Source organism: Lampetra fluviatilis, chromosome 33, assembly GCF_964198595.1.
Source record: "Lampetra fluviatilis chromosome 33, kcLamFluv1.1, whole genome shotgun sequence".
NCBI lineage: Eukaryota > Metazoa > Chordata > Hyperoartia > Petromyzontiformes > Petromyzontidae > Lampetra > Lampetra fluviatilis.
This window is the reverse complement of record NC_136307.1, coordinates 691772-714881: the sequence shown is the minus strand read 5'-3', so window position 1 is coordinate 714881 and position 23110 is coordinate 691772. Positions and strand designations below refer to the sequence as shown.

General features: G+C 52.9%; 1 protein-coding gene across 1 annotated transcript in view; it reads left to right on the top strand.

Moving 5' to 3' along the window:
* Positions 1 to 13948: 13948 nt before the first annotated feature.
* LOC144943904 (spectrin beta chain, non-erythrocytic 1-like) overlaps positions 13949 to 23110 on the top strand; it is a 74709-nt gene continuing 65547 nt past the window's right edge. Inside the window, exon 1 of the mRNA XM_078871753.1 lies at positions 13949 to 14265. Within this exon, the coding sequence (XP_078727879.1) occupies positions 14040 to 14265 (226 nt within the window). The 5' untranslated portion in view covers positions 13949 to 14039. The remainder of the gene's footprint in view (positions 14266 to 23110) is intronic.

Here is a 23110-nt window from a genome sequence, read left to right as displayed (position 1 = left end):
TCCCCCTTGACTCCCCCCCCACACCCCCAGCTCCCGCTCCCCCCCGGATGTTCCGGGCTGCGGGGGAACTGCTGCGATCAGAGGCGCACGCCGGGGAGCAGCAGTACACACACAGCACACACACACACAGCACACACACACACAGCACACACACACACAGCACACACACAACACAGTACACACACACCCAGCACACACACACACAACACACAGTACACACACACAGCACACACACACAGCATACACACAGTACACACACAACACACAGTACACACAGTACACACACAGCACACACACACAACACACAGTACACAAACAGTACACACACACAGCACACACACACACAACACAGTACACATACACACACTACCAACAGTACACACACAACACAGTACACACAACACACACAACACACAGTACACACACACAACACACACACAGCACATAGTACACACACAACACACAGTACACACACCACACAGCACGTGTGCCGAACTGGCAGACACGAGTCCCAAGCGACCTTAACGGGAGAAAACTCCTTAGAAAAGTTTTTTTTTAAATAACGCTTTTATCCACAACTTCGTTTAACTCACGGTCGAGAAGTACGTCAATGATGCGAAACCTGCTCCCACATCAACGCTGACTTGAATTGGTTATTGAATTAATTGGTTATTGAATTAATTGGTTATTGAGACACGTGGCGACTGCTTCTTGGGCGAGCCGATTCTAGAGTTTAGGGACCGCGGCGTTTTTGACCTACACAAAAATATATAATTAATAAGGCGTCCATACAACATGTTAATTGCTTTAAAGTAACGAATTAATTGATTAATTGATACCGATTTTGATACAGGCATGCATTGTCACCGGATTTGAGTACGTGTGCAACATTTGGAATTGATTGGACAACAGGAAGTAGACTAACTTTTAATTGCAAGATTTGACCCACGACACAGTTTTCAAGTTAAGTAAAACCGCTGAAAATAGACACCTCAAAGTGCCGCTCACCGACATGCGGCATGCGACGTGCAACAGACGACACACTGACGCCGCTGCAAGCACCACGATGATGCGCGTCAAAGTCTCCTCTCGTGAAATCCGTGAACACAGTTTATTGTGCGTGCGGGACAGCCCAGGGGACACAGCCCAGCGTGGGATATCTTCCGAGTTGTGTCCTGAATTTTGCCTTTACCGTGTTATAAGACGCACTTCCATGCCTTTAAAAATCTACTTTGGGAGCGCGTCGCGTAATGGATTCGGCGTGTGACCGGGTTTGTGTAACTTATTGACACCAGGCACAAGTTCGGAGTGCGTCTTATTTTCCGGATAATTTAAAACTTTAAAATTGCTTGATTGCTGTACATAACTCATTATTGGCCTTACGCAACTCACAAACACCGAGACTCTGTCCCTGGAAGATTTATAGTTTTCCAATGAGCAACGTTATCTGAAGACAACATTCCTGGATAAGTCGGGACGGGTGGCAACCCCACGGTGCTGGCAACGTCACCCCACAGACGGAGCGGTGCGTGCCCAGCTCCCTGTGACGTCACGCGGGTTATATAATGACGCGCCCGAGCGTTCACGAGCAGTGACATCATCGGAGCTCCATTCCCTTGAACGGAGAGCGGTGGTGCAGTCGTTACCACCCTGCGCTTTAAACCGGACGATATGACTTTGATTCCGTCTAACATCAGTGGCTATTGATGTCTGAACCAATTCTGGTGCTTTCTTCCCTTCACTCACCGACTCGCACTGCCCACCCCAGTAGACACACCAACGTTGGGTCAACGTTGGTATATGATCGGAATCGGCGGCCCAACACTCCATGCTTACTGGGCAGCGATGGTGACCAAGTGTGGTCAAACAGCCCCCCGTGACCCGAGACGACTCGGGGAGAACCTTCGTTCAGCAGTGGATTGACAGAGTGCTGCATCCGTATTGTGCCAGTGGTGTGTATAGGGGGCAGCTAGGTTCAGAAGAAGATCCTGGGGGGGGGGGGGGGTCTCACACTGTCCGCGGACTGCGGTTGTTGTTTTTGTACCGAGACCCTGGGGTTGCGTGCGGCTCAAGAGGCAGCCCGCATCTCGCTGCACTGTCGCGGCCTCGCGAGTGAATCTCACGCCACCTGGCGGCTCCTGTGGCCCGTCGCTTGGCTGAGCCGCAGTGACCCCGGCGAGAGGCGCGGCTGTGAGGTCAAACAATTCCGTGGCCAAGTGGAGAAGCTCTCTTACCCAACAGTGGGTTGAGTTGAGAAGGCGATCCGTGTGTAACTCGAGGTCCCGAAAACTCGCGTAGAGATGATCTGGTGAATGTTAGTGTCAAATTGTGTTGTTAGGAATTTACCGCACAGAAAACAGGCCAAATTAATCGTATTTTATATAGCATTTTATATAACACCATATTCCAAGGCTCTTTACGGCAATTATATATTTGTACATACAATTATAGTGGTTCAGATAAATAGTTATTAAAAGTTGTGGTATAATTATGGTTACAGAGCGCGTTCACCGTGGAGATGGAGCAACGAGCTGACATGCAGGAGCCACAATGGATCGTGGGCTCGATGTACAGCGGGAGGTTGCTTTCATCCAGCTGTGGATACCTCGTGGCCGACGACGAATAAAGCTGCCATTGAAAAGGGGGTTGAATAAAGGCCGGTGAACAACTCGCGAGCACCGCCAGGCACCAACGGTGGCCTGGGATCAGTGGGCTCGTGGCCAAGAAGCCAAGCGAGTCGTGGGCGGGCACTGCACACATCCACGCGCATGCACACGGCCATCACGGCCATCCCTGCCGCTGCAATAGGAGAGGGGCGGTCTAGCGCACAATGCGGCAGTGTGGAGCAGTCGCTTCGCGACTCGCGCCACGGCTTCCCAGGCACGGGGTGGGAGGGAGTGGCGTGGTGGGGGGGGCATTAGCATGGGAAGCTGCGCGCCCGGCTTTACAGCTGTGGACGCCGGGGCTGAGAAGCCAAGAAGCAACCGGCGAGCCAGAAGGGGTCCCTGGCGGAGCGCCAGAGTCGCGGGGGTCGCGGGGAGGGTTTAGGGTCGGTGAGGGGTGGGGGGCCCTCAGGGTGACTGCCCGTCTCGTTGACTGTGGGCAGGGCTCGTACTGGTGCCTGGTCATCGAGTCGAGATTAGGGGAGTAGGGCTGGAGCGTCTGCGTGGCTGGTCACCCAACACCTTGGGGCATCTCTGGGTGGCTGCGTTGGGGCTCGCTGCGCCCGCGGGAGGCTGCAGCAGTCGCCCCGCGTGAAGCGCCGCCGAGGGATGGGGCGCGCGTGAGGCCGGGCTCGGGGTGGAGGGGGGGAGGAGGGGGAGGACCACGCCAGGCAGCTCCCTCCCTCCCTCGCTCTCTCACTCTGAGCTGTAAAGTGCGAGCACACGCACAGGCAAGATCACACGCACAAAGACAAAGATCCCTCTTGCAGACTTCACAAACTGTTGGGACAAGTGCTGTTAGCAAGGAGCACAAATGAAGGCTGGTACGGTACACGAGGGGGTGGGTGGCCAGCACCACGCCCGACCGCCTTTGTCTCTCCAGTGGCGATGTTTACACAACGCACCAGGTCCTCATTTGAGACTGAGTCGACCTCGGAGAGGTCCAGGATGGGTTCAACTAATCGTCACTGCTGTTGGCCGAGAGCGGGAATCGAACTGAGGTCGCGGTGTTCGTAACGCAGCGCGCTGACCGCTACACCACCGCTCCCCACACACACAGACACGCTCACACGCACGCACGCGAAAAGACTAAGATATCATCTGCATATCCTGTCGGGGCAAGTGCTGTTTGCGAGCACCCTATTAAAGCCTCCACGGCGCACAAATGCGTGGTGTGACCAGCACACTCACGCATTCACACACACTCACACATTCACACACATTCACACACGCACATTCACACACTCACTCACGCACTCACGCCCAGCTCATTCACTAAGCAATGCTGCGCACGTCCCAGCCCTCAGCGGGAGTCGTGGCTGTGAATCCGCCTCCCCCTCGCCTCCTCCGCCTTTGTGCGCCTGGGTGCTGCGCCACTCCCCTCGCTGCCTGTCCAAGTGCATGGCGAGCGAGTCCGCGTGTTCTCAGCAGCAGCAGCAGGAGCTGCAGCAGGAGGAGCTGCAGGAGCTGCGCAGTGAGTGCCGTGGCTGTCAGAGTCTCGGGGAAGCGGCGCGCGGTGCTGTGCCCCCCCGCACCCACGCCGCGTGTCCAGGGGGTGCGTTTCGCGATTGCTTTAACGAGCCGGATGACGCTGGGATAGTGGGAATCGGCCCGTCCATTAATACAATCTTTTGTTGAGCTCAAGGACAGAGGGAGGGAGAGGGGGGGTGGAGCGGCAGGGCGGGGGAGCAGAGGGAGGAGAGAGGGAGGGGGCAGTGGGGAGGAGGAGGAGGGATGAGGATACAGAGCGCACGGCTGCATCCCGCATCCTCCTCATCTCCGTCAACTTCGATCATTGCGTTCGAACGGAACTCGGCGCGGACGGCAGGACGAGCAGGTTGGTCATGGCGCGCTCTGTGCAATGTAACGAGCTGAGAGCGAGAGGTGCTGGACGTGTCGCATCTCTCGTCCGCTTACTCCCTCTTGTTATTGACGACGCATGCAGCGACGCGACGGGCCGAGCTGCGGCTCCCTCAGCACCGCACGCAGCCATTTGCGCGCCTGCTGCTGCTGCGGCTGCTGCTGCTGGTGCTGCTGCTAGTCGTGGTGGTGGTGCTGGTGGTGGTGTGTCCGCGATGCGTGCTGCGTGCGTGCTTTGGTGATCCGTGGTGGTGAGCTGTGGCGAGCGGTGAAATCCGTGGTGAGCCGAAGTAAGCTGTTGGATATATTTTTTACCCTTTTCAAGGCAGTGTTATTGACGAATGCGTTGAGGTTTTTTGTAGTGAGTTTGTGATGAGCCGTGGTGAGGCTATGGTGAGATGCGAGGGCTGTAGTGAGCCGTGGTGATGTCGCACGGCGCCGTTGCTGCGTGTATGTGTGCTTCTGCCAGGGACAGCGGGTGGCCGCTGCTGTTATATTTTTAAATCGGCAAATGCGCTCCTGCAGTGAAACCGCTAATCGAGTAAAAGGGCAGCGGTCCCACCATTCGCCTGCAGCACATCCCTGCTGCGAGCCAGCCCTGGTCGTGCTGATCATTTAAATGCGCAAGGGGAAGAGGAGACGTTTGTGAAATTATCCCAACTGCGCCATCCGCGCCATCAAATCGGCTCTCCCCCGCCGTTGACAGAATCACCACCTCGCGCACAGGCGCGCGACGATATTCACATATCGTCGGCACAGCGCGGCCGTGGGTCCCCCCCCCCCCCCGCCGTGCCCAGGGCGTTGTTGCCGGCAGCGCCAGCGCGCAGCTCCACGCCGCGCGGCGCTCCCTCTGAGGGGGGGGGGCAGGGGGGGGGGGTATTCCGTGTGCTTCATGTTGACCGTTTTGGTGCATAATTGTGCGTGAGATTGGATCGCGATTGAGCTATCGAGCATTGTTAAGAATGGTCATCGTGCATTATTTCCGACGGCAATTGCGCGCGAGTGCCTATCACGGTCGTCACTGTCGTGGCGTCACTGCCTGAGTGAGAGATGCGGTGGTGGTGGTGCTGGTGCCGCGGGGATGATTCGGGCCCGGATGCACTCTGATAAATGCAGACCCCGCCTTGTGCTCCCCGTACTGCCCAGGCGCCAGCTTTCCCCACACGCACTCTACAGCAAAGCCACATCACTCACCGCCACCACCATCATCATCAGCAGCAGCGACAGCCGTGGTCAAACCCCCGCTGGATGAAGGCCTCTCCCGAACCCGTCGCCATCACTCACGACCCTGCGATGTAAAACTCCTCCTCTCACCTACAAGCTGACGTCCTCTCGGACGCGTTCCATTCCCTGGCTGCCAGTCCGCTATTATTATTATTGGGCATCATCGCATCGAGCAACGTGGCCTGCCCAAATCTACATTGCTTACATATACGCAACTATTCCCACCTCTAGCAGTGGATATATAACGGAGACCATACTTGTAGATACGAAGTCGAGCATCCCAATGCATACATCGTACCGATATTTGTCAACGGCATTTTGAAAACGAGCACTACGCACGAAACGTCGTGTGCATTTGTTTACACCGCTTCTGCGCGCACACGTCACAGCCGTCACGTCGGAGGAGGCCGAGCCCCCCCTCCCAGATCCTTTCACCCCCCCCTCGCCCCTACCTTTTAAATTCGTATCGTCAAGTCAAGACATGTTGGTACGAAAATGAGTACGATTAAGCGATGGGCGTCGCAGCCCGAAGTCGTACTCGGGGGGGGGGGGGGGGGGTACAGCCAGAGCGGGGTCCGCGACAGACGCACGCAGATCGCACTCTTGCTCGTTCCGTTCGCGTTTAACCTTGACCGTGTCCCCCCCCGACCCCCCGTTAGGCAAGGTCAAGCCACACAGCCGTTGTTGTACGCCCAACGCTTTGACACTTCAGTGTTCTTTATGCGATCATCTTTAAATGTGTAAAATGTTTAAGAGCATCGAGGCACGTCCAGGGAGACGTCTCGCGGGAACAGAAAATATCAAGGGATGTTGCTGAAGAAACTGATCCCAGACGGTTGGGTTAGGGGGGGTGGAGGGGGGAATTCGCAGCGTGTGTTTTATAATGCTGCATATCTCCCGATCATGACTGGAATCCATCCGCGATGATTGGATGAGTTGCAGGCATCGTTCATTCACTCCGCACGCATTAAGCGGGGATGGTTATTGCAGCGATCAATTACAACGCACGTGCTGCACTGAGTAGGGAAATGCGCCGGCAGTGCATGCTGCACAGAGCCTCACGTGCAGCACGCAGACACAGCGGAGCGCATCGCCGATCTGCACTCTGCCCTGCCAGGCATGCAATGCGTGCGCGCGTGCGCCTGCATAGTATTTCGTGACAAAATTCAATAATTATTATTATAGCTGTACAATAAACATCGTGGTAGAGGCTGTGTGAGTGGCTTCGCTCGCAGTGCCGTCCCACTTCCCGGGTGGCATTGATTTTGTGCTCTACTTACAGAGCACAGCCGTCCAGTGGCCCAGCCACCAGCCGCATCCTGACAGCGACACCACTGTTATTCCAGTTTATATGTTAATGGTCAGCTGTCTCAAACAATACATTACTGTTATGTCAAAATTTTCCCATTTCTTCCAAAAAGCAATCGATGGGAGTAGACCGTGAGATTTCTCGGTGTCCGACTGGGAATGTCCCTGAGTGATGTCCGCATTGTTATCCAGGAACCAACAGCACGACGAACCATACTTCAGCAACACCACACTCCACTCGCCATCACCACATATCCACTGCGGGATGTAGGTATCTGCAAGCCATGATTGCCATCTCCCGCCACCGTGTGATGCAACAAATCCATCGTGCCTGCACATGCGATGATGCCAATGCTCCGTCTCTCCTCTTGGGCCTGCAGTCTTGAACATCGGCCACTCTCCCTTCAGGCGACGGGTCCTGCCCAAGTGCCAGGAGCAGTGCCGGATGAAGCTCAGTGCGGGGCCTGTAGCATACGTTATTAAGGGGCCCGAAATAATAGATAAAAACAAATATTAAAACACAAATATTTAACTTGCATAGCAAAGTTATTGTATTTTTCCATTTGCAATACAGGCCAGATAATACGACAAATCGCTAACCTTAAACACCCAGTCGTTCATAAAAGTTGAAGGCAGTAGAGTGCTATAGTAATAGAGCAAGTGCAGAATCACTGAAATTGATAGCTGGAAAGCATTTAGCGCGAAGCCCTTGAGAGTGCGGGGCCCGTAGTAGCTACTCCATATGTAGTAGCTACTACGTGTGTAGTAGCTACTACATGTGTAGCTATTTGTGCTACTACGATAATCCGGAACTGCCCAGTAGCTTAATGAGCGTGGGGGGAAGAAGGTGCCTTGCACCCCCCCCCCGCCCCCAGGTGGCTAAAACTACGAGTTGGAGCCCCCTCGACAACCACCATGAGATTTGTTTTCAACAACAGTGTAAACTAACACGTAAAATATGATGTCTTTAAGTGATGAAGCAAGAGGAGCAACTACATTTCGTCTCGGTGCGACCGTGCGAGACAAATCAAATATTGGGTGCCCCACGTGACCGATTGCTGCGCCCCCTGAGCTGATAACGTCGTCGTTACTACGTCACTGATGACGTCGTCGTTACTATGCCACTCAACACATTCGGAGGGAGCTGGTAGGAACGTTGGGTTGCTGGGTCAATGGCCAGGGTCAACGGTGGCGTGGTGTATTCCGCAAATATGCCCGACTGTGAGGGCGGGCACAAGCCGGCGTGAGTAGGTTAAACGTTGAGTTTTATAAGGGCACCACGGGGTGACCAGCCTCTCCCCACTCAGCACCACCCTCTCCACCCAGCCCCACCATTTTTTGATTCACGACGGACGGACGGACACAATAATCCCCTGTGGGCTGGTTCCTACCAGTATAGCGTCATCGTGACTACGCCACTGAACTCGCCCACGCGCTTCTCTTCACGGTCCACGCGGTGCCGTCGTCCCGACAACGCGGCCGTGTGCAGCGCCACGAGTGAATGTTCTGAGCAACGGGGCCTCGCCTCGTTCCGGCTCCTCTCCATCCACCGTCGCCAACTCCACTCCCTGAAATCGATTTTTTTATTTCAACCCCCAAAGCTCTACCGCGTCGCGCCCACGGGTTTGGGCGCTCGCGAGGGTGAGGGAGGACATCTCGCAGGAATGGTGGAGAGGATTGTTCTGTCGTTAGCCTCTCGTATGTAGCTGCTTGCGGCTTGCATTCACAATCACATCCCCACTGATGCTCTCCGTCGGCAGAATTCGCGTGTATCTGCTGCAAAGCTTAGACAAATGTGATGTCTGCCAATTTCGAGCTGACCAATTGTGGCGATTGGACGTTTGTTGTCCATGCTTAGTGCGACTGGGCGGCCGAGCCATTGTGAGTGTGCGTGTGATTTGTGAGCAGGTTGTCGAGCGGTTGCTAGGCAAGCCAGTCTCCATGGATGTTCAAGCGGCTCTCTCTCTCCCTGTGTTGTCGTGACCGCGATGGTACCCGCGCCCTCCTGCCATCTCTCCCGAAATACTGCCAGCGTGATGTAGGACGTCTTCACATCACCCGTTGGTGACGTTACAATGTTTTGTTTTACATGACCACATTACCTCGAAGGTCAATTCCAAACGAGGTTAGTATTTTTTGTCATTATACCAAACTCTGAAAACGCCGGACTCGACCTTCCCTTCAAAGCAAACCTCCCCAATGCGCTCAGCTCGGCCGCTCGTCCACACCCACTGCGCTGGCGGGGAGGGAGCGGCATCGTGAAACAAGAGAAGGCCTGCACTTCGTCGAGGGACTGGGAGTGAATTTTGGTGGTGGAGGGACACGGGTGTTTGGCATTTTCCGCCGCCAGCAGGGATAATCGATGCGGGTGAAAGCAAAGATATAAAGTCATAAACTGACAATAACGTGGACGTGCGTTTCAGCAGAATTCTATTCTGTGTCCCCGCATATGAAATATAAGCATGTTTTAGTCCCATTGGCTTTCCAGACCAATATTCCAGATCAATATTGTTGACAGGAGCAACCTCTGAACCGGGTTCAACCTTCTGGGTGTCGTCAGCATGGTGAGGCTTGTTAAACAAAGGCTGCTGCCGGGGTAGGGCTGGCTCGATGAGCGATGTGTAGTCAACCCTCGGCGAGAAAGAACAACGCTCCTCGCCGCTGGGTTCCCCGTGGGGGCGGCCTGGCCTCAGCTGAAGGGACCAGGGCTGCGGGATCAGATGGACGACGCGCAGGGCGCGGGTAGCGGTGCCTCGCCCTCGGCAGAGGAGCGGTGCACAGAGGCTGCGGTGGCGAGGCGGTCATCAGCACGTCCACTTTCCTGACACAGAGCAACTACGCAGCCGCAGCTGCTGCTGCTGCTGCACATGGGACCCCAATAAAACATCTGAAGCAATCAAGAAGAAATACTACTAATGGACAGAGAGCCCTGATGGGTTTTTTTATGGTATGATAAAACATTATTTTGCAAGCAATATTTAAATGAAGAATAATACGAACATAAATTATTCATAATCCTGTTAAATCCATTATTATTAGGACATTGTATATGATGTATTGATACATTGGCGTTTTACAAGGAAACGAAAACACAACAAGGCGCCGAGGCTGTGGTACCTCGTCTTGTGTGTTTGACCCCGTTCCAAGCGTCATATTGACCTCACTTGCCCAGGTGCAATGGAGGCTGCCATATCAATTGGAAGCTCGTAGCTGTCTGTTTCAAGGGCCATGTTTATTTATTTAGTATTAACATTGAGAAAGAATATCCAATGATTCCAAACAGGATTGTATTTTACATAAATCTATTTTGCTGTGCAAGCATGCCATTGCTAGTAGTGCTTGTGCAATGTGTTAAAACAGTGATATTTTTCTACGAATCAAACATTATGCAAGCGGTTATTTATTTATTTCCCCATTAAAGTACTGTACAGTGCCGTGATTAATAAAGTATCAATATGGGTGTGTGGGAGGCATTTTTGAAGGTGCAATATTTGTAACAAGTTGCAATGGGGGCCCAGGTCGCGTAGCCAAAGGAGGGCTGGGGGTGGGGGGGGCTCGGATGCTGATGAGGGGGGGGGGGCAAAAACCATGCAGCCCCCCCCCCCCACTCTGCGAGATCGCCCGCCCCATGCCCCCCCCCCCTCCCCCCCGTGTGCAAAAAGAGACCCCCTCGTGGACACCGTGGACGCATCGCACGTCACGCCAATTGAGGCCACTCCGTTTGTGTGCTGCTGTTATGCAACGTGTGGGGAGAGCGTTGCGTGCTTAGGAGGTGTGCATGGACGAAGTTAGAATCAACCTTTGCACAATTCCCAAGTAAGATTTAACAATAACAATTGCAATATAACATTTGCAACGCGATTAGCTTTTTCTTGTCAAACAATGTCGCGTGGTCCCCTGTACAGCAGCAGCAGCAGCACGCGTGGTCGCCTGGGTCATTCCCCGCACACACGGGCGGGAGGCGACCTTGGGCGTGTCTCGCGTCCCCGGCGTGGAAGCTGGCAGCGATCGCGCCGAGCACTTCGTGTGATGCGGCTGCTATTTTACACAAACGTCCGATAAATGATTTAAATCCTGGGTCCACAGCAGTGACTGTGTCTCGCCGTGATTCTGAAGTGGGAACCGTTAGCCTGTAAGCTTACCCCCTTTTACTGAGCGCTGAACCGTGAATTATTCGCCTGTCCTTCCGAAAAGCTCCATCACGTACGCCATCAGTTCGCGATCAGCAAGGCGGCTCTAATGGTAATGAGCTGTCATTGTGTGAACACAGTACTGTACATCTGCCTGGTCATATCGGGAGTGACGCTGGTGGTGTCGGGGGTGAGGCTGGTGATGTAGGGGGTGATAGAGGGGGTGATGGAGGGGGTGGTGTAGGGGGTGATGTAGGGGGTGATGTAGGGGGTGGTGTAGGGGGTGATGTAGGGGGTGGTGTAGGGAGTGAGGCTGGTGATGTCGTTTCCCGGATGTTGGCAGTAGGTGGCGACGTTGAACCAAATCCGAAGTGAAAATGGTCGCTGCTGTTTCACGACTGCCGCTGCAGTCGAGATGCCCATCGCGCGCCATGCAATGAGAGCGCTGCGGTGCTCCACCTTGTCGTCGCAGTCACCTTCAGGGGTTGACACATATATATTTAACAATCTATGAGTATTACACCACGCAGGGTGTAACGCTCGGCACAGTGGACTTACAATCACGAGGTTGCGGGTTAGATTCGATCTCACGACGAGGCAGTCGAGTCGATGGACACGTTTCATGACCCCCCCCCCCCCGGCGCTGTCCACTCAGCACCAGCAGCGCAATTGGATTCACCGGCTTTACTGTCAGGGCGTGTGTGGTGGGGTAAAATCCATGCAAGAAATCCGGCCAACGGGGAAGAGTAGGCCAACTACCTTATAGAGGGGCTCTCGAGAGCTCCCTCTCGTGGAGGTCTTTTCGTCAGCAGAAATTACCAAATATTGACAAATATTCTCTCTTTGGAACTTGAATGACTTGAAAAGTTACGGGTCGGTTTCCATTGGTTGTTGAACCCTTGTCGAAATGAGCTAAGTTCACCCGTTACCACAATCCATTAGTGCTCCCAAGTGTTGCAGATTGGACTAAATGAGTGGCTTTACATTTACCATCTTGAGTAACTACTCAGTTCCCATTACGGCTGACTGTTTCCCATCCTGGAATGGATTTCTTGATATTTAATATGCCGTTCGATCGATTTGCTGCCAGCGCCACTTGATGGGGCACTGAGGAGCCTCGTCGGATGTCCAGAGTGGACTCTCAGCGCGATTTTGTGTTGGAGATTTACGAGGCCCCTCCGTGACAACGCCAGATGCTCGCATTTACGATAACCCAGGAGACGGCTTGAGATTGAATCGCCATGAAACTTTCAAAAAGAAAATGTCAATCACCGCAAAAAAATTAACAAAGTTAAGTCTGCAAAGGGGACAAATGGAGTGACGTGGGTTTATATATCTTGTACATAACAGCGTTGAAAATAGCTAGAGGACGTCACACTTCTTTTGAACACATCACAAAGGAAACCAGCACCATATTGAGGAAAGATTACACAAGTGAATTTATAAAAATGTATACAATTTCATTCCGCGTGTGCTATGGACGTCATGCCATGAGCAGTGTAAGCATTCGTGTTTGGGAACAGCCCACGAAAGTAGATATCACAGAACTACGACTGACATTCCTCCACGTGACCTCTCTGGTTCACACAATAAAGGGCGGTGCTTTCCCACCCACTGTACGGATCAGAGCAATGTTTGTCACATCGTAGTGAAATCGATATTTTAACTCTCAGAGCTAGAATTTATCCAAGATAAGTGCAGAACCACATATAACGTGATGGTTTTTTTTAGTCATTGGTGACCACCTGAGAATACTGTCTATCTTAATTACAGGCAGCTGCCTGGAGTCTCACCCAGGCTTTCAGCGGTGCCAGCTCAGCACCCTGACCTCTGAACCACCCACACTCCCTTGGAGGTTTGATTTCTTCACTGCGCTCATTCCCCAGGCTAGTAGTGCATTGTGTACATTCGACGAATTCTCACGATTCTGGATGACACTTTTAAACACGCGCCGATGTATCGCCGCGGTTTGGGACACGCATCCAGCACGGCATCTCGAGTATGGTCGTCACTCGGACGTGACGCTTACAACACTTGGATTGTGTAACATGGCGCGGTGCACATGGATAGTTCTACACTCTGGTTAAATATTAAATGTACAGAACAAAGCCACCCCGCAGTGTCTTGTTCAGTCAGTGGTCCTCTGATATTAGGTTGCATAACCATTTTACTTTCATCATTACAGTCTCTTGCAGTAAGAATGGTTTCATTTTCTGCCAAACGATGCCTCTGGGTCGTGGGCGACATGACACCAAATATGAATGTCCGCGTCTTCGCACTCGCTCTCAACGCCAGATTTTTTTTTTATTTTTTGCTTAAAATCTCTTCGACCAATTGTATCCAGAATGTGCTCTGAGCATTGTGTCATGAGATGAACGGAGAGCAGTGCATCACCACGTGTTCGCGGTGGTTGAACTAGAATCGAGGGACCGCTTGTCCACACTCGGGGCTGCAGCAGCTTCCCACCGGCGTCGTCGCAAACCCTTCCCAGTCTTGCGATGCAACAATCCACCGGGCGCCTGTACCCTCCTAGCTGATCTCAGCGTTCCGTCTACCCTGGCGGACGCAATTAAAGACCCGTCCCTTTATTTGGCTGCCGCTCCCTTGATGGTTTCATCCTTCAGCAGCAGCCATCGCCTCTCCTAGCGACGTGCCCCGTCCCAGGGTCTGTCCCCGGCACGTGATTGTCGCGTCTCGTGAGTTCAGTTTGCTTGACGAGGCGTCGCCGCGGTTCGCGTGCGCTTGGCGTGTTCCCTCGCAGAGCGCGCGTTGAGCGCGCCGCCGAGAGGGGACGAAGCAGCGAGTGCGGGGACGAGGCAGCTGCCGGGAGGGTGCCGCCTGGAGACAGGGAGACATGTCCGCGTCTTCTCCCGTCCCGGAGAGCGAGGGCGGCGTTGGGGGGCGCGAGGCCGGCAAGCGCGCCTGCGTCATGCTCACCACCGTGTCGGTGGGCAACAGCAGCAGCAGCAACAACGGCAACAACGGCAACAACGGGCGCTGGGAGCTGAACGAGGAGGACCGGGAGAACGAGAACAGCACGTCGAGGCTGTACGAGCGCTCGCGCATCCGCGCCCTCGCAGGTACGGCCACGCGGCACGGCCACGTGGCACGGCCACGCGGCACGGCCACGCGGCACGGCCACGCGGCACGGCCACGCGGCACCCCTGTGGCCTCGCGGCACGGCCACGCGGCACCCCCGTGGCCACGTGGCACGGCGACGCGGCACCCTCGCGGCCACGCGGCGCCGTCGCGTAGCCATCGGGGGTGCCCTACCGCAGGGCCCCTCCAGGCGCACTGCATGGGAGGCATCGTGGGAATTTTAAGTGGTGGTGATGATGATGCTCCTAAATATTTCACTTGCCATGTTAATGTTGGGCTTTCCTGCTGATTATTATTGTACATAGAGATGGGAAACAGTGGGCTCTGGCCAATAAAGAGGAGCTTCTGCACAAGTGAGCGAATATTCACTCACTACCCATGTGACTCGATGCATTGTGGATCGAGTCAGATGATTAGCCTGCCTCTTGATCGGCTCACCTGGGTTCTTGTGGAGGATGTGATTCACCACCCCCACCCTGGTTTGAATTCAGACATGCAGTACACGATATTGCCCAGCAGGGGCGATCTCTCACTGGTGATCATGGATTTATAAGGATGCATTGTAAATGTTTGCTTTTGATTGAATAAGCGACAGATGTGCGTTCCCTTTCCCCATGAGCCACCATCGAATGTTCATTGTGCAATAGGGGACATCATTAAACGTCGCCATTGGCGAATGTGTAATTAGATAGGCAGGTAAGAGCCACTGCTCTCGATTAATTGGATGATGTAAAGCCTTGATTCCAGAGCCTGGAATCAGCCCGTCGGTTTGCCATTATTGAATGTATAGGGGAAGAAACCCCCATTAGAACAATAACGACGAACGGGAGTCTAATATCCCGTGGCGCTGGAAGATCTGCCCACACTTCTCTATCCAGCTGGTTGCCACATAACCGCACATCGCACACAAACGCAGTGCCTTGTTGTGGCGCGTTATGGGTCAACTCATGCACAAGCAGAACTTCTGTGCCGCTGCATATGAATGTAAATGTTTTTAGGTAACGGCCTCTTGGCTTCCCACACCAATATCACCCAGCGGCATCTGTTTCATCAAGACGACACTGCACTGGGATGGGCGCTCTGCGCGTGTGGTTGCCCTGACAGCTCACGTGCTTATCACTGAACATTCTCTGCGGGCAGCAGCAGCACTGCCGCCTGTATGCCAGGCCACGGGTCGCTCAGTCTCCCGTCGTGTGGCCGACAGAGTGATGCTGCAGTGTCTGTGGCACTTCAATATCAGTGCACTCGTAGATCGGTGTGACTATATCCATGACGCCGTCGTGTGATCGGTCTCAAAGGTTAAGGTGCAGCCCCGTAACTGCTGGCTCGCGCCACCGCTAATGGAAGGGCCTCCATGAGAGGCAGATTTAGAGAGTCCAACTAGACTCGAGAGGGTCCTTCGGCCTATTCTCCCACGCTGGCCGGAACGTCTTGGAGGAGTAAAAAGGCTTATGTATACTACAATAAGTCTAAATGACAAACAAAAATGTAATGCAATAATCCCTCAGGTCCAATCTATCAGAGGGCCCTCCCCGTTAACAGGACGCCACGTGGGGCTGGAAGCTGCCTCGCTACGAGGGCTGTCGCTGAACCTCGTTCAGGAGCGTTCCACCAGCGTGACCCCGGCTCTGCAACTGAACCAGACCACACGCGGCTTGCGATAACACCTTGCGGCAAAGCCAAAGTCGCGCTCCCAGACAGCCCCCCCCCCTGCCCCCTCACCACGCAACGTGTCGTTATGAGATGTCCACGCGTTAGCTTCGCGTCGCACACACAAACTGGCTTATACAATGTTGGCGTATTGCCCGGCGTGCAGGATATGCAGGCATTGCTGGTTAACATCGACATTACGATCAGTAACGGCCTCGAGTGCCAGGCAGCGCGAGCAGCACTCCGGGTCTGTCTGGGCTCAACGCATCGAGGGGCCTGGCTGACTCACAGCCCAGCCGGATTGGTTTTCTCAGTAAAACCGACTCACGGTGGCATACTTCGCGGGGATTGTTCGCTGGGAAGCAGAACCACTCTAGCCACCGGTTGGCTTTTATCGCGACCCTTCTAAGAGCCATCGAGGGCGCTGTGACATCGCGAATGGAGTATTTGGTTGCTACTATCAATGCTCACGTGTGATGATAAGTTCAGCTACTGTGACGATGAGCTATCGTGTCACGTGTGGCCAGGCTGGCTCTGTAAAAGAGCTCATTTCGCTCAGTGGCCCTTACCTGCTAAAATGAACAACATATCTATAGAGTCTAGTTTCAGTCCCTCACGCTCCTCCCTGCTCGACCTGAGCTAGCCCCCTAATCTTGAGACCTCTCCGCACCTCCGCGGTCAGACCACCCCCATTTCCAGCCTCGGCGACTTCCTTGTTGCAGCGAGCAGCAGCCGCGTTTTGCCCCCCCCCCCCGGTGGGCCCCACGTGGCCCACTCCACACTCGCTCTGACCGCTGTTATTCGGACAGGAAGCGTGCGGCTCGAGCGATAACGGCGGTGGTTCGAGCGCGCGCCATCTGCACTCGACAGAGCTGGCCGCTACCGAGAGAGCAAACGACGACGTGGGTGCTGCTCAAACATTCCCAGGGCCAGCCGTTGGTCACGCCGACTTTATTTAGAATTTCTGAGACGGCAGAAGAGCCTCGCCACGAAATGGAAAGTGTGATCGTTGATGTGTTGTCAGCTTTATTTGACCAAATAATCGTTAATTAAAATTGTGCATGGAAATCTTTGTTGATTATAAATGTATTTCCGTGTTTTTTTCCATGATTTGTGTGTGCTCTACTCTGTAATATGCTACAAAGGCGCAATCTTGCAGTTCATTGGGGTTACAGACATAAAAGTGTCGTTTGTACAGCAGGCTTCTCAGAGAACGTGGTAGTTTGGCTTGACACTGAACGGTAGTAATGTTTGAGAGTATACCCAGACTCGTCCCTGCTTAGCTTCATTTGCTTTATTCAATCTGGATGGGACAGGAGTCCGGTATAGCCTCTACATTGTTACCACAACGCCTCCTACTGATGTCAAAATAGTTGCAATGGGTCGTTTTGTCACCTTGATATCGCCCCGTTGCCAATCACTCGGCCCAATGACTATCAGAGGGGCTCCGTCACCCCCGTCGCCTCGTCCCACTGTGAATCCACTCCCAGCACCAGCGCGTGTGTGTGGACACTGCTCGTGACCGGGTCGCCTGGAATGCACTCGGCATCCTCACATCTCGCATGCCAAGCAGGCTGGAGCCTGTACAGTGCTTGGATGGGTAATCACCTTGTGCATAACAGGTGCTATAGGCTGCTGCGGGGCTCCATGATAGGCATCAGAGCGCAGTGAGGAAATAATACATTTATTGTGCTGTACTTATACGCTCCCGTGCCTATGCTCCTCACTGTAACTAACCCTCATTAACCGGCATGGCGAAGTATGGTTATATAACCCCCACGACCTACACGCTGTGGCGACTCCCTCATCCAGCAGTGGATTTACAAAAGGGCCATGGACATTCGTGTCTACTGAACCTTGTCCATGGATCCCTGCGGGGATGACGGTCCCAGTAGGTAGCGGGTTCGCACTGCCCCACACCAAGCCTCATTCTGTTCACATTCCTGTCCACGTCTTTGAGCAGCAATTCCTGGATCAGCGAGACAACTCATAACCAGACATGCGCACGAGCAGCGGATATGAGAATCATTACAAGGATAATTGCTTCGTTAAATTATGCAGCTGGTCAGTCCGACAGATATGTTAATAAGCCCTTGTTGGCACCAGGAAAATGCTGCAGATCTGCTTAGTATTCTGGGCCGTCAGTCACGTTAACACCAAAACAAAATTGTGACTGAGCAATGCGGTACAAATGTGCTGCAATCAAATTGGGATAATCATAACGTCCTTCGTAAGCGTGACGGGGAACAGAAGAGCGATGTCCTAACGTCCGAACTCACGGCTGTGGACAGGTTTTTGCGCACCACGGATCTCTCATTTGTTGCTCTCCATTTGGTCAAATGAAAGGAGAAGATGGTCTTTGTTCACACGAGATGGAGACATTACGATTGTGATCAGGAATGATGAATCGATTGGTTCCCTACGCTTACGATGCATGCATCTTATTGTGTGTTTAGGAATTCATTTTCTACCATTAGTGGTCGCTTATATGCAAATTACATGCAAATGGTGCATTCAGGGTCATTGAGTAAACAAAAATGCCCCAGTGAGACTGAACAAACGATGATCGATACAAATGAGGTGGTAAAAATGAGAAAACATAATTACAGTGTTCTGAAATGTAATCGTGACTCGTGACGATGAATTGAATGTGGGGTGGGTGAACCGTGACATATGCCGACCGTGGTGCAGCCCTGCAATTCCTTGCTCAGGCCACTGCTGGCAGAAGGTCTGCGCTCTGATAATCTCTCGAGAGCCCATTGAGAGAAAACTTACCACTCGATGGTCTGATCAAGTTTAACATTTGAAGCGTGAACATTTACCAACATGAAGTACGGCACACGTTTGTATGAAGCAAACTCTCATCAAGTGACGGTGAGGTTGAGTTTGTGTGTCATTTTATTTCTGCCTGGGTGGTTTGAGTCATGGGTAGGATGTGGCGTGACCATGGATCGGTGTTAAATTGTACCATGGCTTCCCAAACGACCTCTCTCCCGAACAAAGACAAAGATCCCCCGTATAGCCTTAACATACTTTGGGTAAGTGTTGTTAGCGAGCACCTATGAAGGCCGGAACGGTACACGAGGGGGTGGGTGGCCAGCACCACGCCTGACCGCCTTTGTCTCCCCAGTGGTGATATTTATACACCGCAACAGGTACTCATTTGAGACTGAGTCGACCTAGGTGGTGCAGTAATCTTCGCGCTGCGCTGTGAGCCCAGACCATAAAGTTAAATTCCCAGCTACGGATAGCTGCAGTGGAGAGTGATATTTGATCCGGTCCCGGTTTTCACCAACTAAAACTATTAACTAAAACTATTACTGAGAATTTTTTATTTTACCAGGTAAGGTTCACTGAGCTATACAGCTCTTTTTCAGAAGCGACCTGGACACAAATACTAGCTCAGCGAAGTGGCTTATCATGTGGACAATTATAGCAGCCAAATACTCTAAACGCACGTCTCTAAATGTGGAGGGAAATAGCGGCGGAACTGGAGAAAATTCCACGCGACCACGGGGAGAGAGACACGCAAACTCTAAATACACAGCAGCAGGCGCCAGGGTGGGGATCGAACCCAGGACCTCCTGTACACCAGGCGAGGGAGTTAACATCTCATAGCCACCGTGACGCCCACTCACACGCACAACAAACAACCTCCATGAGGTTGTGAGTTCAAATCCCAATCACGGGTCAAATCAGCCCATCACTCCTACGGGGTACATAAATGAGTACTGAAACACTGCAACATCATGGCTGATGACAGTGGTGATGATGTTTTTATTGTAACGTTTTGAGCATGCGTGCAGCCCTTTTAAAATAAACTGCTGGTTATGGGGATTGTTTGACCATACTTTGACTATACTTCACCACTCTAGTCAGTGCGAGTTGGTGAAGGTGGGGGCGAGGGTGGAGGGCGTGTGTGCCTAGGACCGGTTAGTATAAATATCACTCTCCGCTGATGTTCGCCAGGAATCGAACTCGGGTCGCTGGGTTCATGGCGCAGCTTACTAACTCCCGTGCCGACGAACACAAGCAAGACACTGGGCATCACCCCTCTGCACTGATGCGCAATTAATTCCCAGCGTCACTCCCGTGCGTGTCACAACAGCCTCGGGAAACCGCACGGGCGCTGCGTTTACACGCAAATTAGCATCGCTCGCGGTCGCATGGATGGCGGCGTGCTTTTAGTTCGCTTCTTTGAAAAGCTAAAGAAAGTAACATTTCGATTGTGTTTGTTAGAAAGTTAACGCGTCGTATACGCCGAGTGGTTGGTTGGTCTACGACAGCGCGCATTAAGCGCTGTTTCACTCGCAAAGTGACCTTGGCTGGAATGCGATTTATAGTCGGAGTGCTGCTGGTTGCAGTTACGTGCATGGCAAACCGTGAATTTATTCCGTAAATAATCCATACTTCCGAATACGATCATTACCTTCAAAGCAACACGCCACGTTGATTACACTACACGAGGATTAATCTGAGACTGCCTAATTTGTGGAGCTGTATGTTTTATTCTACTTTGCTTGAAATAACATTTAACGCTCGGCTGTACAAACTATTGCTCCATACGCACAGAGCGCGCGCTTCCATTCAAATGAGATGTTTTAAGGATGGTTCCACCCAGTTCTATGCCTGCGCTTTCAGAATCTTTATTTAGACCGGATCAACCTGACCTGGAGTGCAGTGAAACATTCCACTGTTGTTCTTTCATGCAGTATCTACATTCGAACTTGACCTTATATTATCAATTACTTTAAAACGGATGTTTCACGAGCGCCAGCCTAAGGAGGGACATTGCCCCCGAACTTTGCAAGATCTTAAGACGCTCCGGAGAGGAAGGCGCACCCCCCACACTTGTGCTCGGTGTCAATAAAGTTATACAAATCTGGCCACACACACACACAGACAAACGCACACACACACACAGACAAACGCACACACACACACACCGGATTATGAGACCCACCCCCAGTGTTATCTTTAAAATGTTAAGGGGAAAAGTGCAGCTTATAATCTGGAGTATTCATACGTCAATAGGTGACACGTGGGGCAATGGACCTTGGGCGCAGCAGAGACGTGAGGGAGAGCCATTGCCCAAGATGCTGCCCATGAAATAATGTTTCCACTTTCGGGTGGCGTCATTGGCGTCATTGACGGATGCGTTGAGTCTTTGTGGAGCCTGTGCTTGCTCAGCACTGCCAGTGCAGGCCACTCCGCCGCGCCTCCACTCACGACATGGGCCGTGGTGCGTGGTGGTGCACCGGCCCGCACGGACAATGCGGCAGCACTCACCCCTCGCAAACCGGCGGCTCGCGGGCAATGGTGAAGCGGAGCACGCTCTCAACGTGAATTGAAACATTAGAGGCATTGTACATATCTGTGATGTGGACGCAGAATCCACGATGACAGTAATATAATGGTTGTCAATGTGTCCCAACTATAGAATGCACACGTGAACAGAGTACAATCAAATTCGCGTGGGTGCCTGTAAGAGAATAGGAGTCATAAAATAAACCTTATTGGCTTTCCGAGTTATTTTTCCCCAGTGCATGTGTGTGTGCGTTTGTGTATGTGTGTATGTCTGTATGTGTGTGGAGTGGTAATGTGGTGGTGAGCGTAATGTGTCAATAACCTGGCGATCTGAGTTCTATTATGGACCACGGCTAACATCAGTAACGAGTGATATATGCAACTGACCTGGGTCTTCCCTAGATCAACCCAGCCTTAAATGAGTGCATACTGCTGTGCTGACATCAGCACTGGGGAGACAAAGGTGGCCGTGGCTGTTGTTGGGGTAAGGTTACACGATTCCAATTTAAATAAATATTATTTTCTGTGTACGGACGACGTTGATAGCGCCTCGATTGTGCGTTGACCTCATGGCAGACGCCTGAGGAGTGTGGACCACGTGGGCCATTCTCGCCGAGACACGCGGCGCAGTTCGGTGCCGGCCTGGCCTGGCAAAGCCCGATTCATCGCACCGGCCTGGCCCGCTCTTCCATGACTGTGGGAGCGTGGCGAGGGGGGCGATCGGCAGGGCGTGGGCAGGTTCCACGAACATTTCTGGGTGGCTCGATGTTGTGGGCAAGAGCTGTTCACACACATTGTTGGGACCACGGCGCCGAGTTGTAGCGAAGTGAATGAAAAGCTCTGGATAATTATTCACTCGCATATAATTTACTGGGAACAACAAGTAATTGTCGATGCAATTACTGCTGCACAGTGATTTGCACACAATGCTTATGTAACCGTTAAACATAGCCCACAGCTCTCAAATATTAAAGTAGTAATTAGAGTGGAGCTCTGCAACATGCAACATTGTTCAGTTCTTCTTTCATGTTGCACATTCGTAACAACAGGATGATGATGTTGTTGTTGTTTGACTCTGAGCGCACGCCACATCTCATTGCTACGTCGCGGCGCTCTAGACGAGGGGGTGGAACGCATCTGAGAGGAGCGAACGCCGAGCAGCTTGAGCGATGACATCGGCTCGCACGCCGCTACCAGGCGGATCTAAACATCGCAGAACCGTCAGAGATGGCGACAGCTTAAAGAGACCTTCATCCAGCAGTGGAATAAGCGTGGCTGATGGAGATGATGAGATTAATAAAACCGTCACCGAGATCGGTGACCCTTAGGTTCGTTATATAAATCAGCAACAATGTTGATCTGGCTTTACGTGGAGAAAAAACACGCGTGTATCGAATAATGAGCATGTGAAGTCGTGGTGATGGAGGCGGTGTGGAGCAGCCTCGCGCTGCCAGGCCAAGGGGCTGGCGTGCCGTGCCTGGGCTTGCAGGGCGCAGTCGCCCCCGTTCCTCATACCTGCCACACGTGTTTTTACAAGAGCCGACACCTGGCGTCCCCTCCCCCACAGCCTGCAGCCAACTCGCCGTCTCCCCACCACCCACCCCCCCCTGGCCTTCCCTCTCGCCCTCTCCGCACGCCACACTCAGGAGCTGCTGCGCCTCCACTCTCGGCTGCCCTCTTGCATACAACCGCACCCCTCGCTGGCTCGAAGCTCCGGTAGATCCACTTCAGCGGACCAACCCTGAGGACTCCACGCTGAGCCGCAATCAACACAGATCCCACTCGCATTTCCCACGCCTCATTCTGCAGATGTGAGAATGTTCCCGAGCGCGCTTCACTCGCTCGGCGCTAATCCGCGTGCGGGGTGTT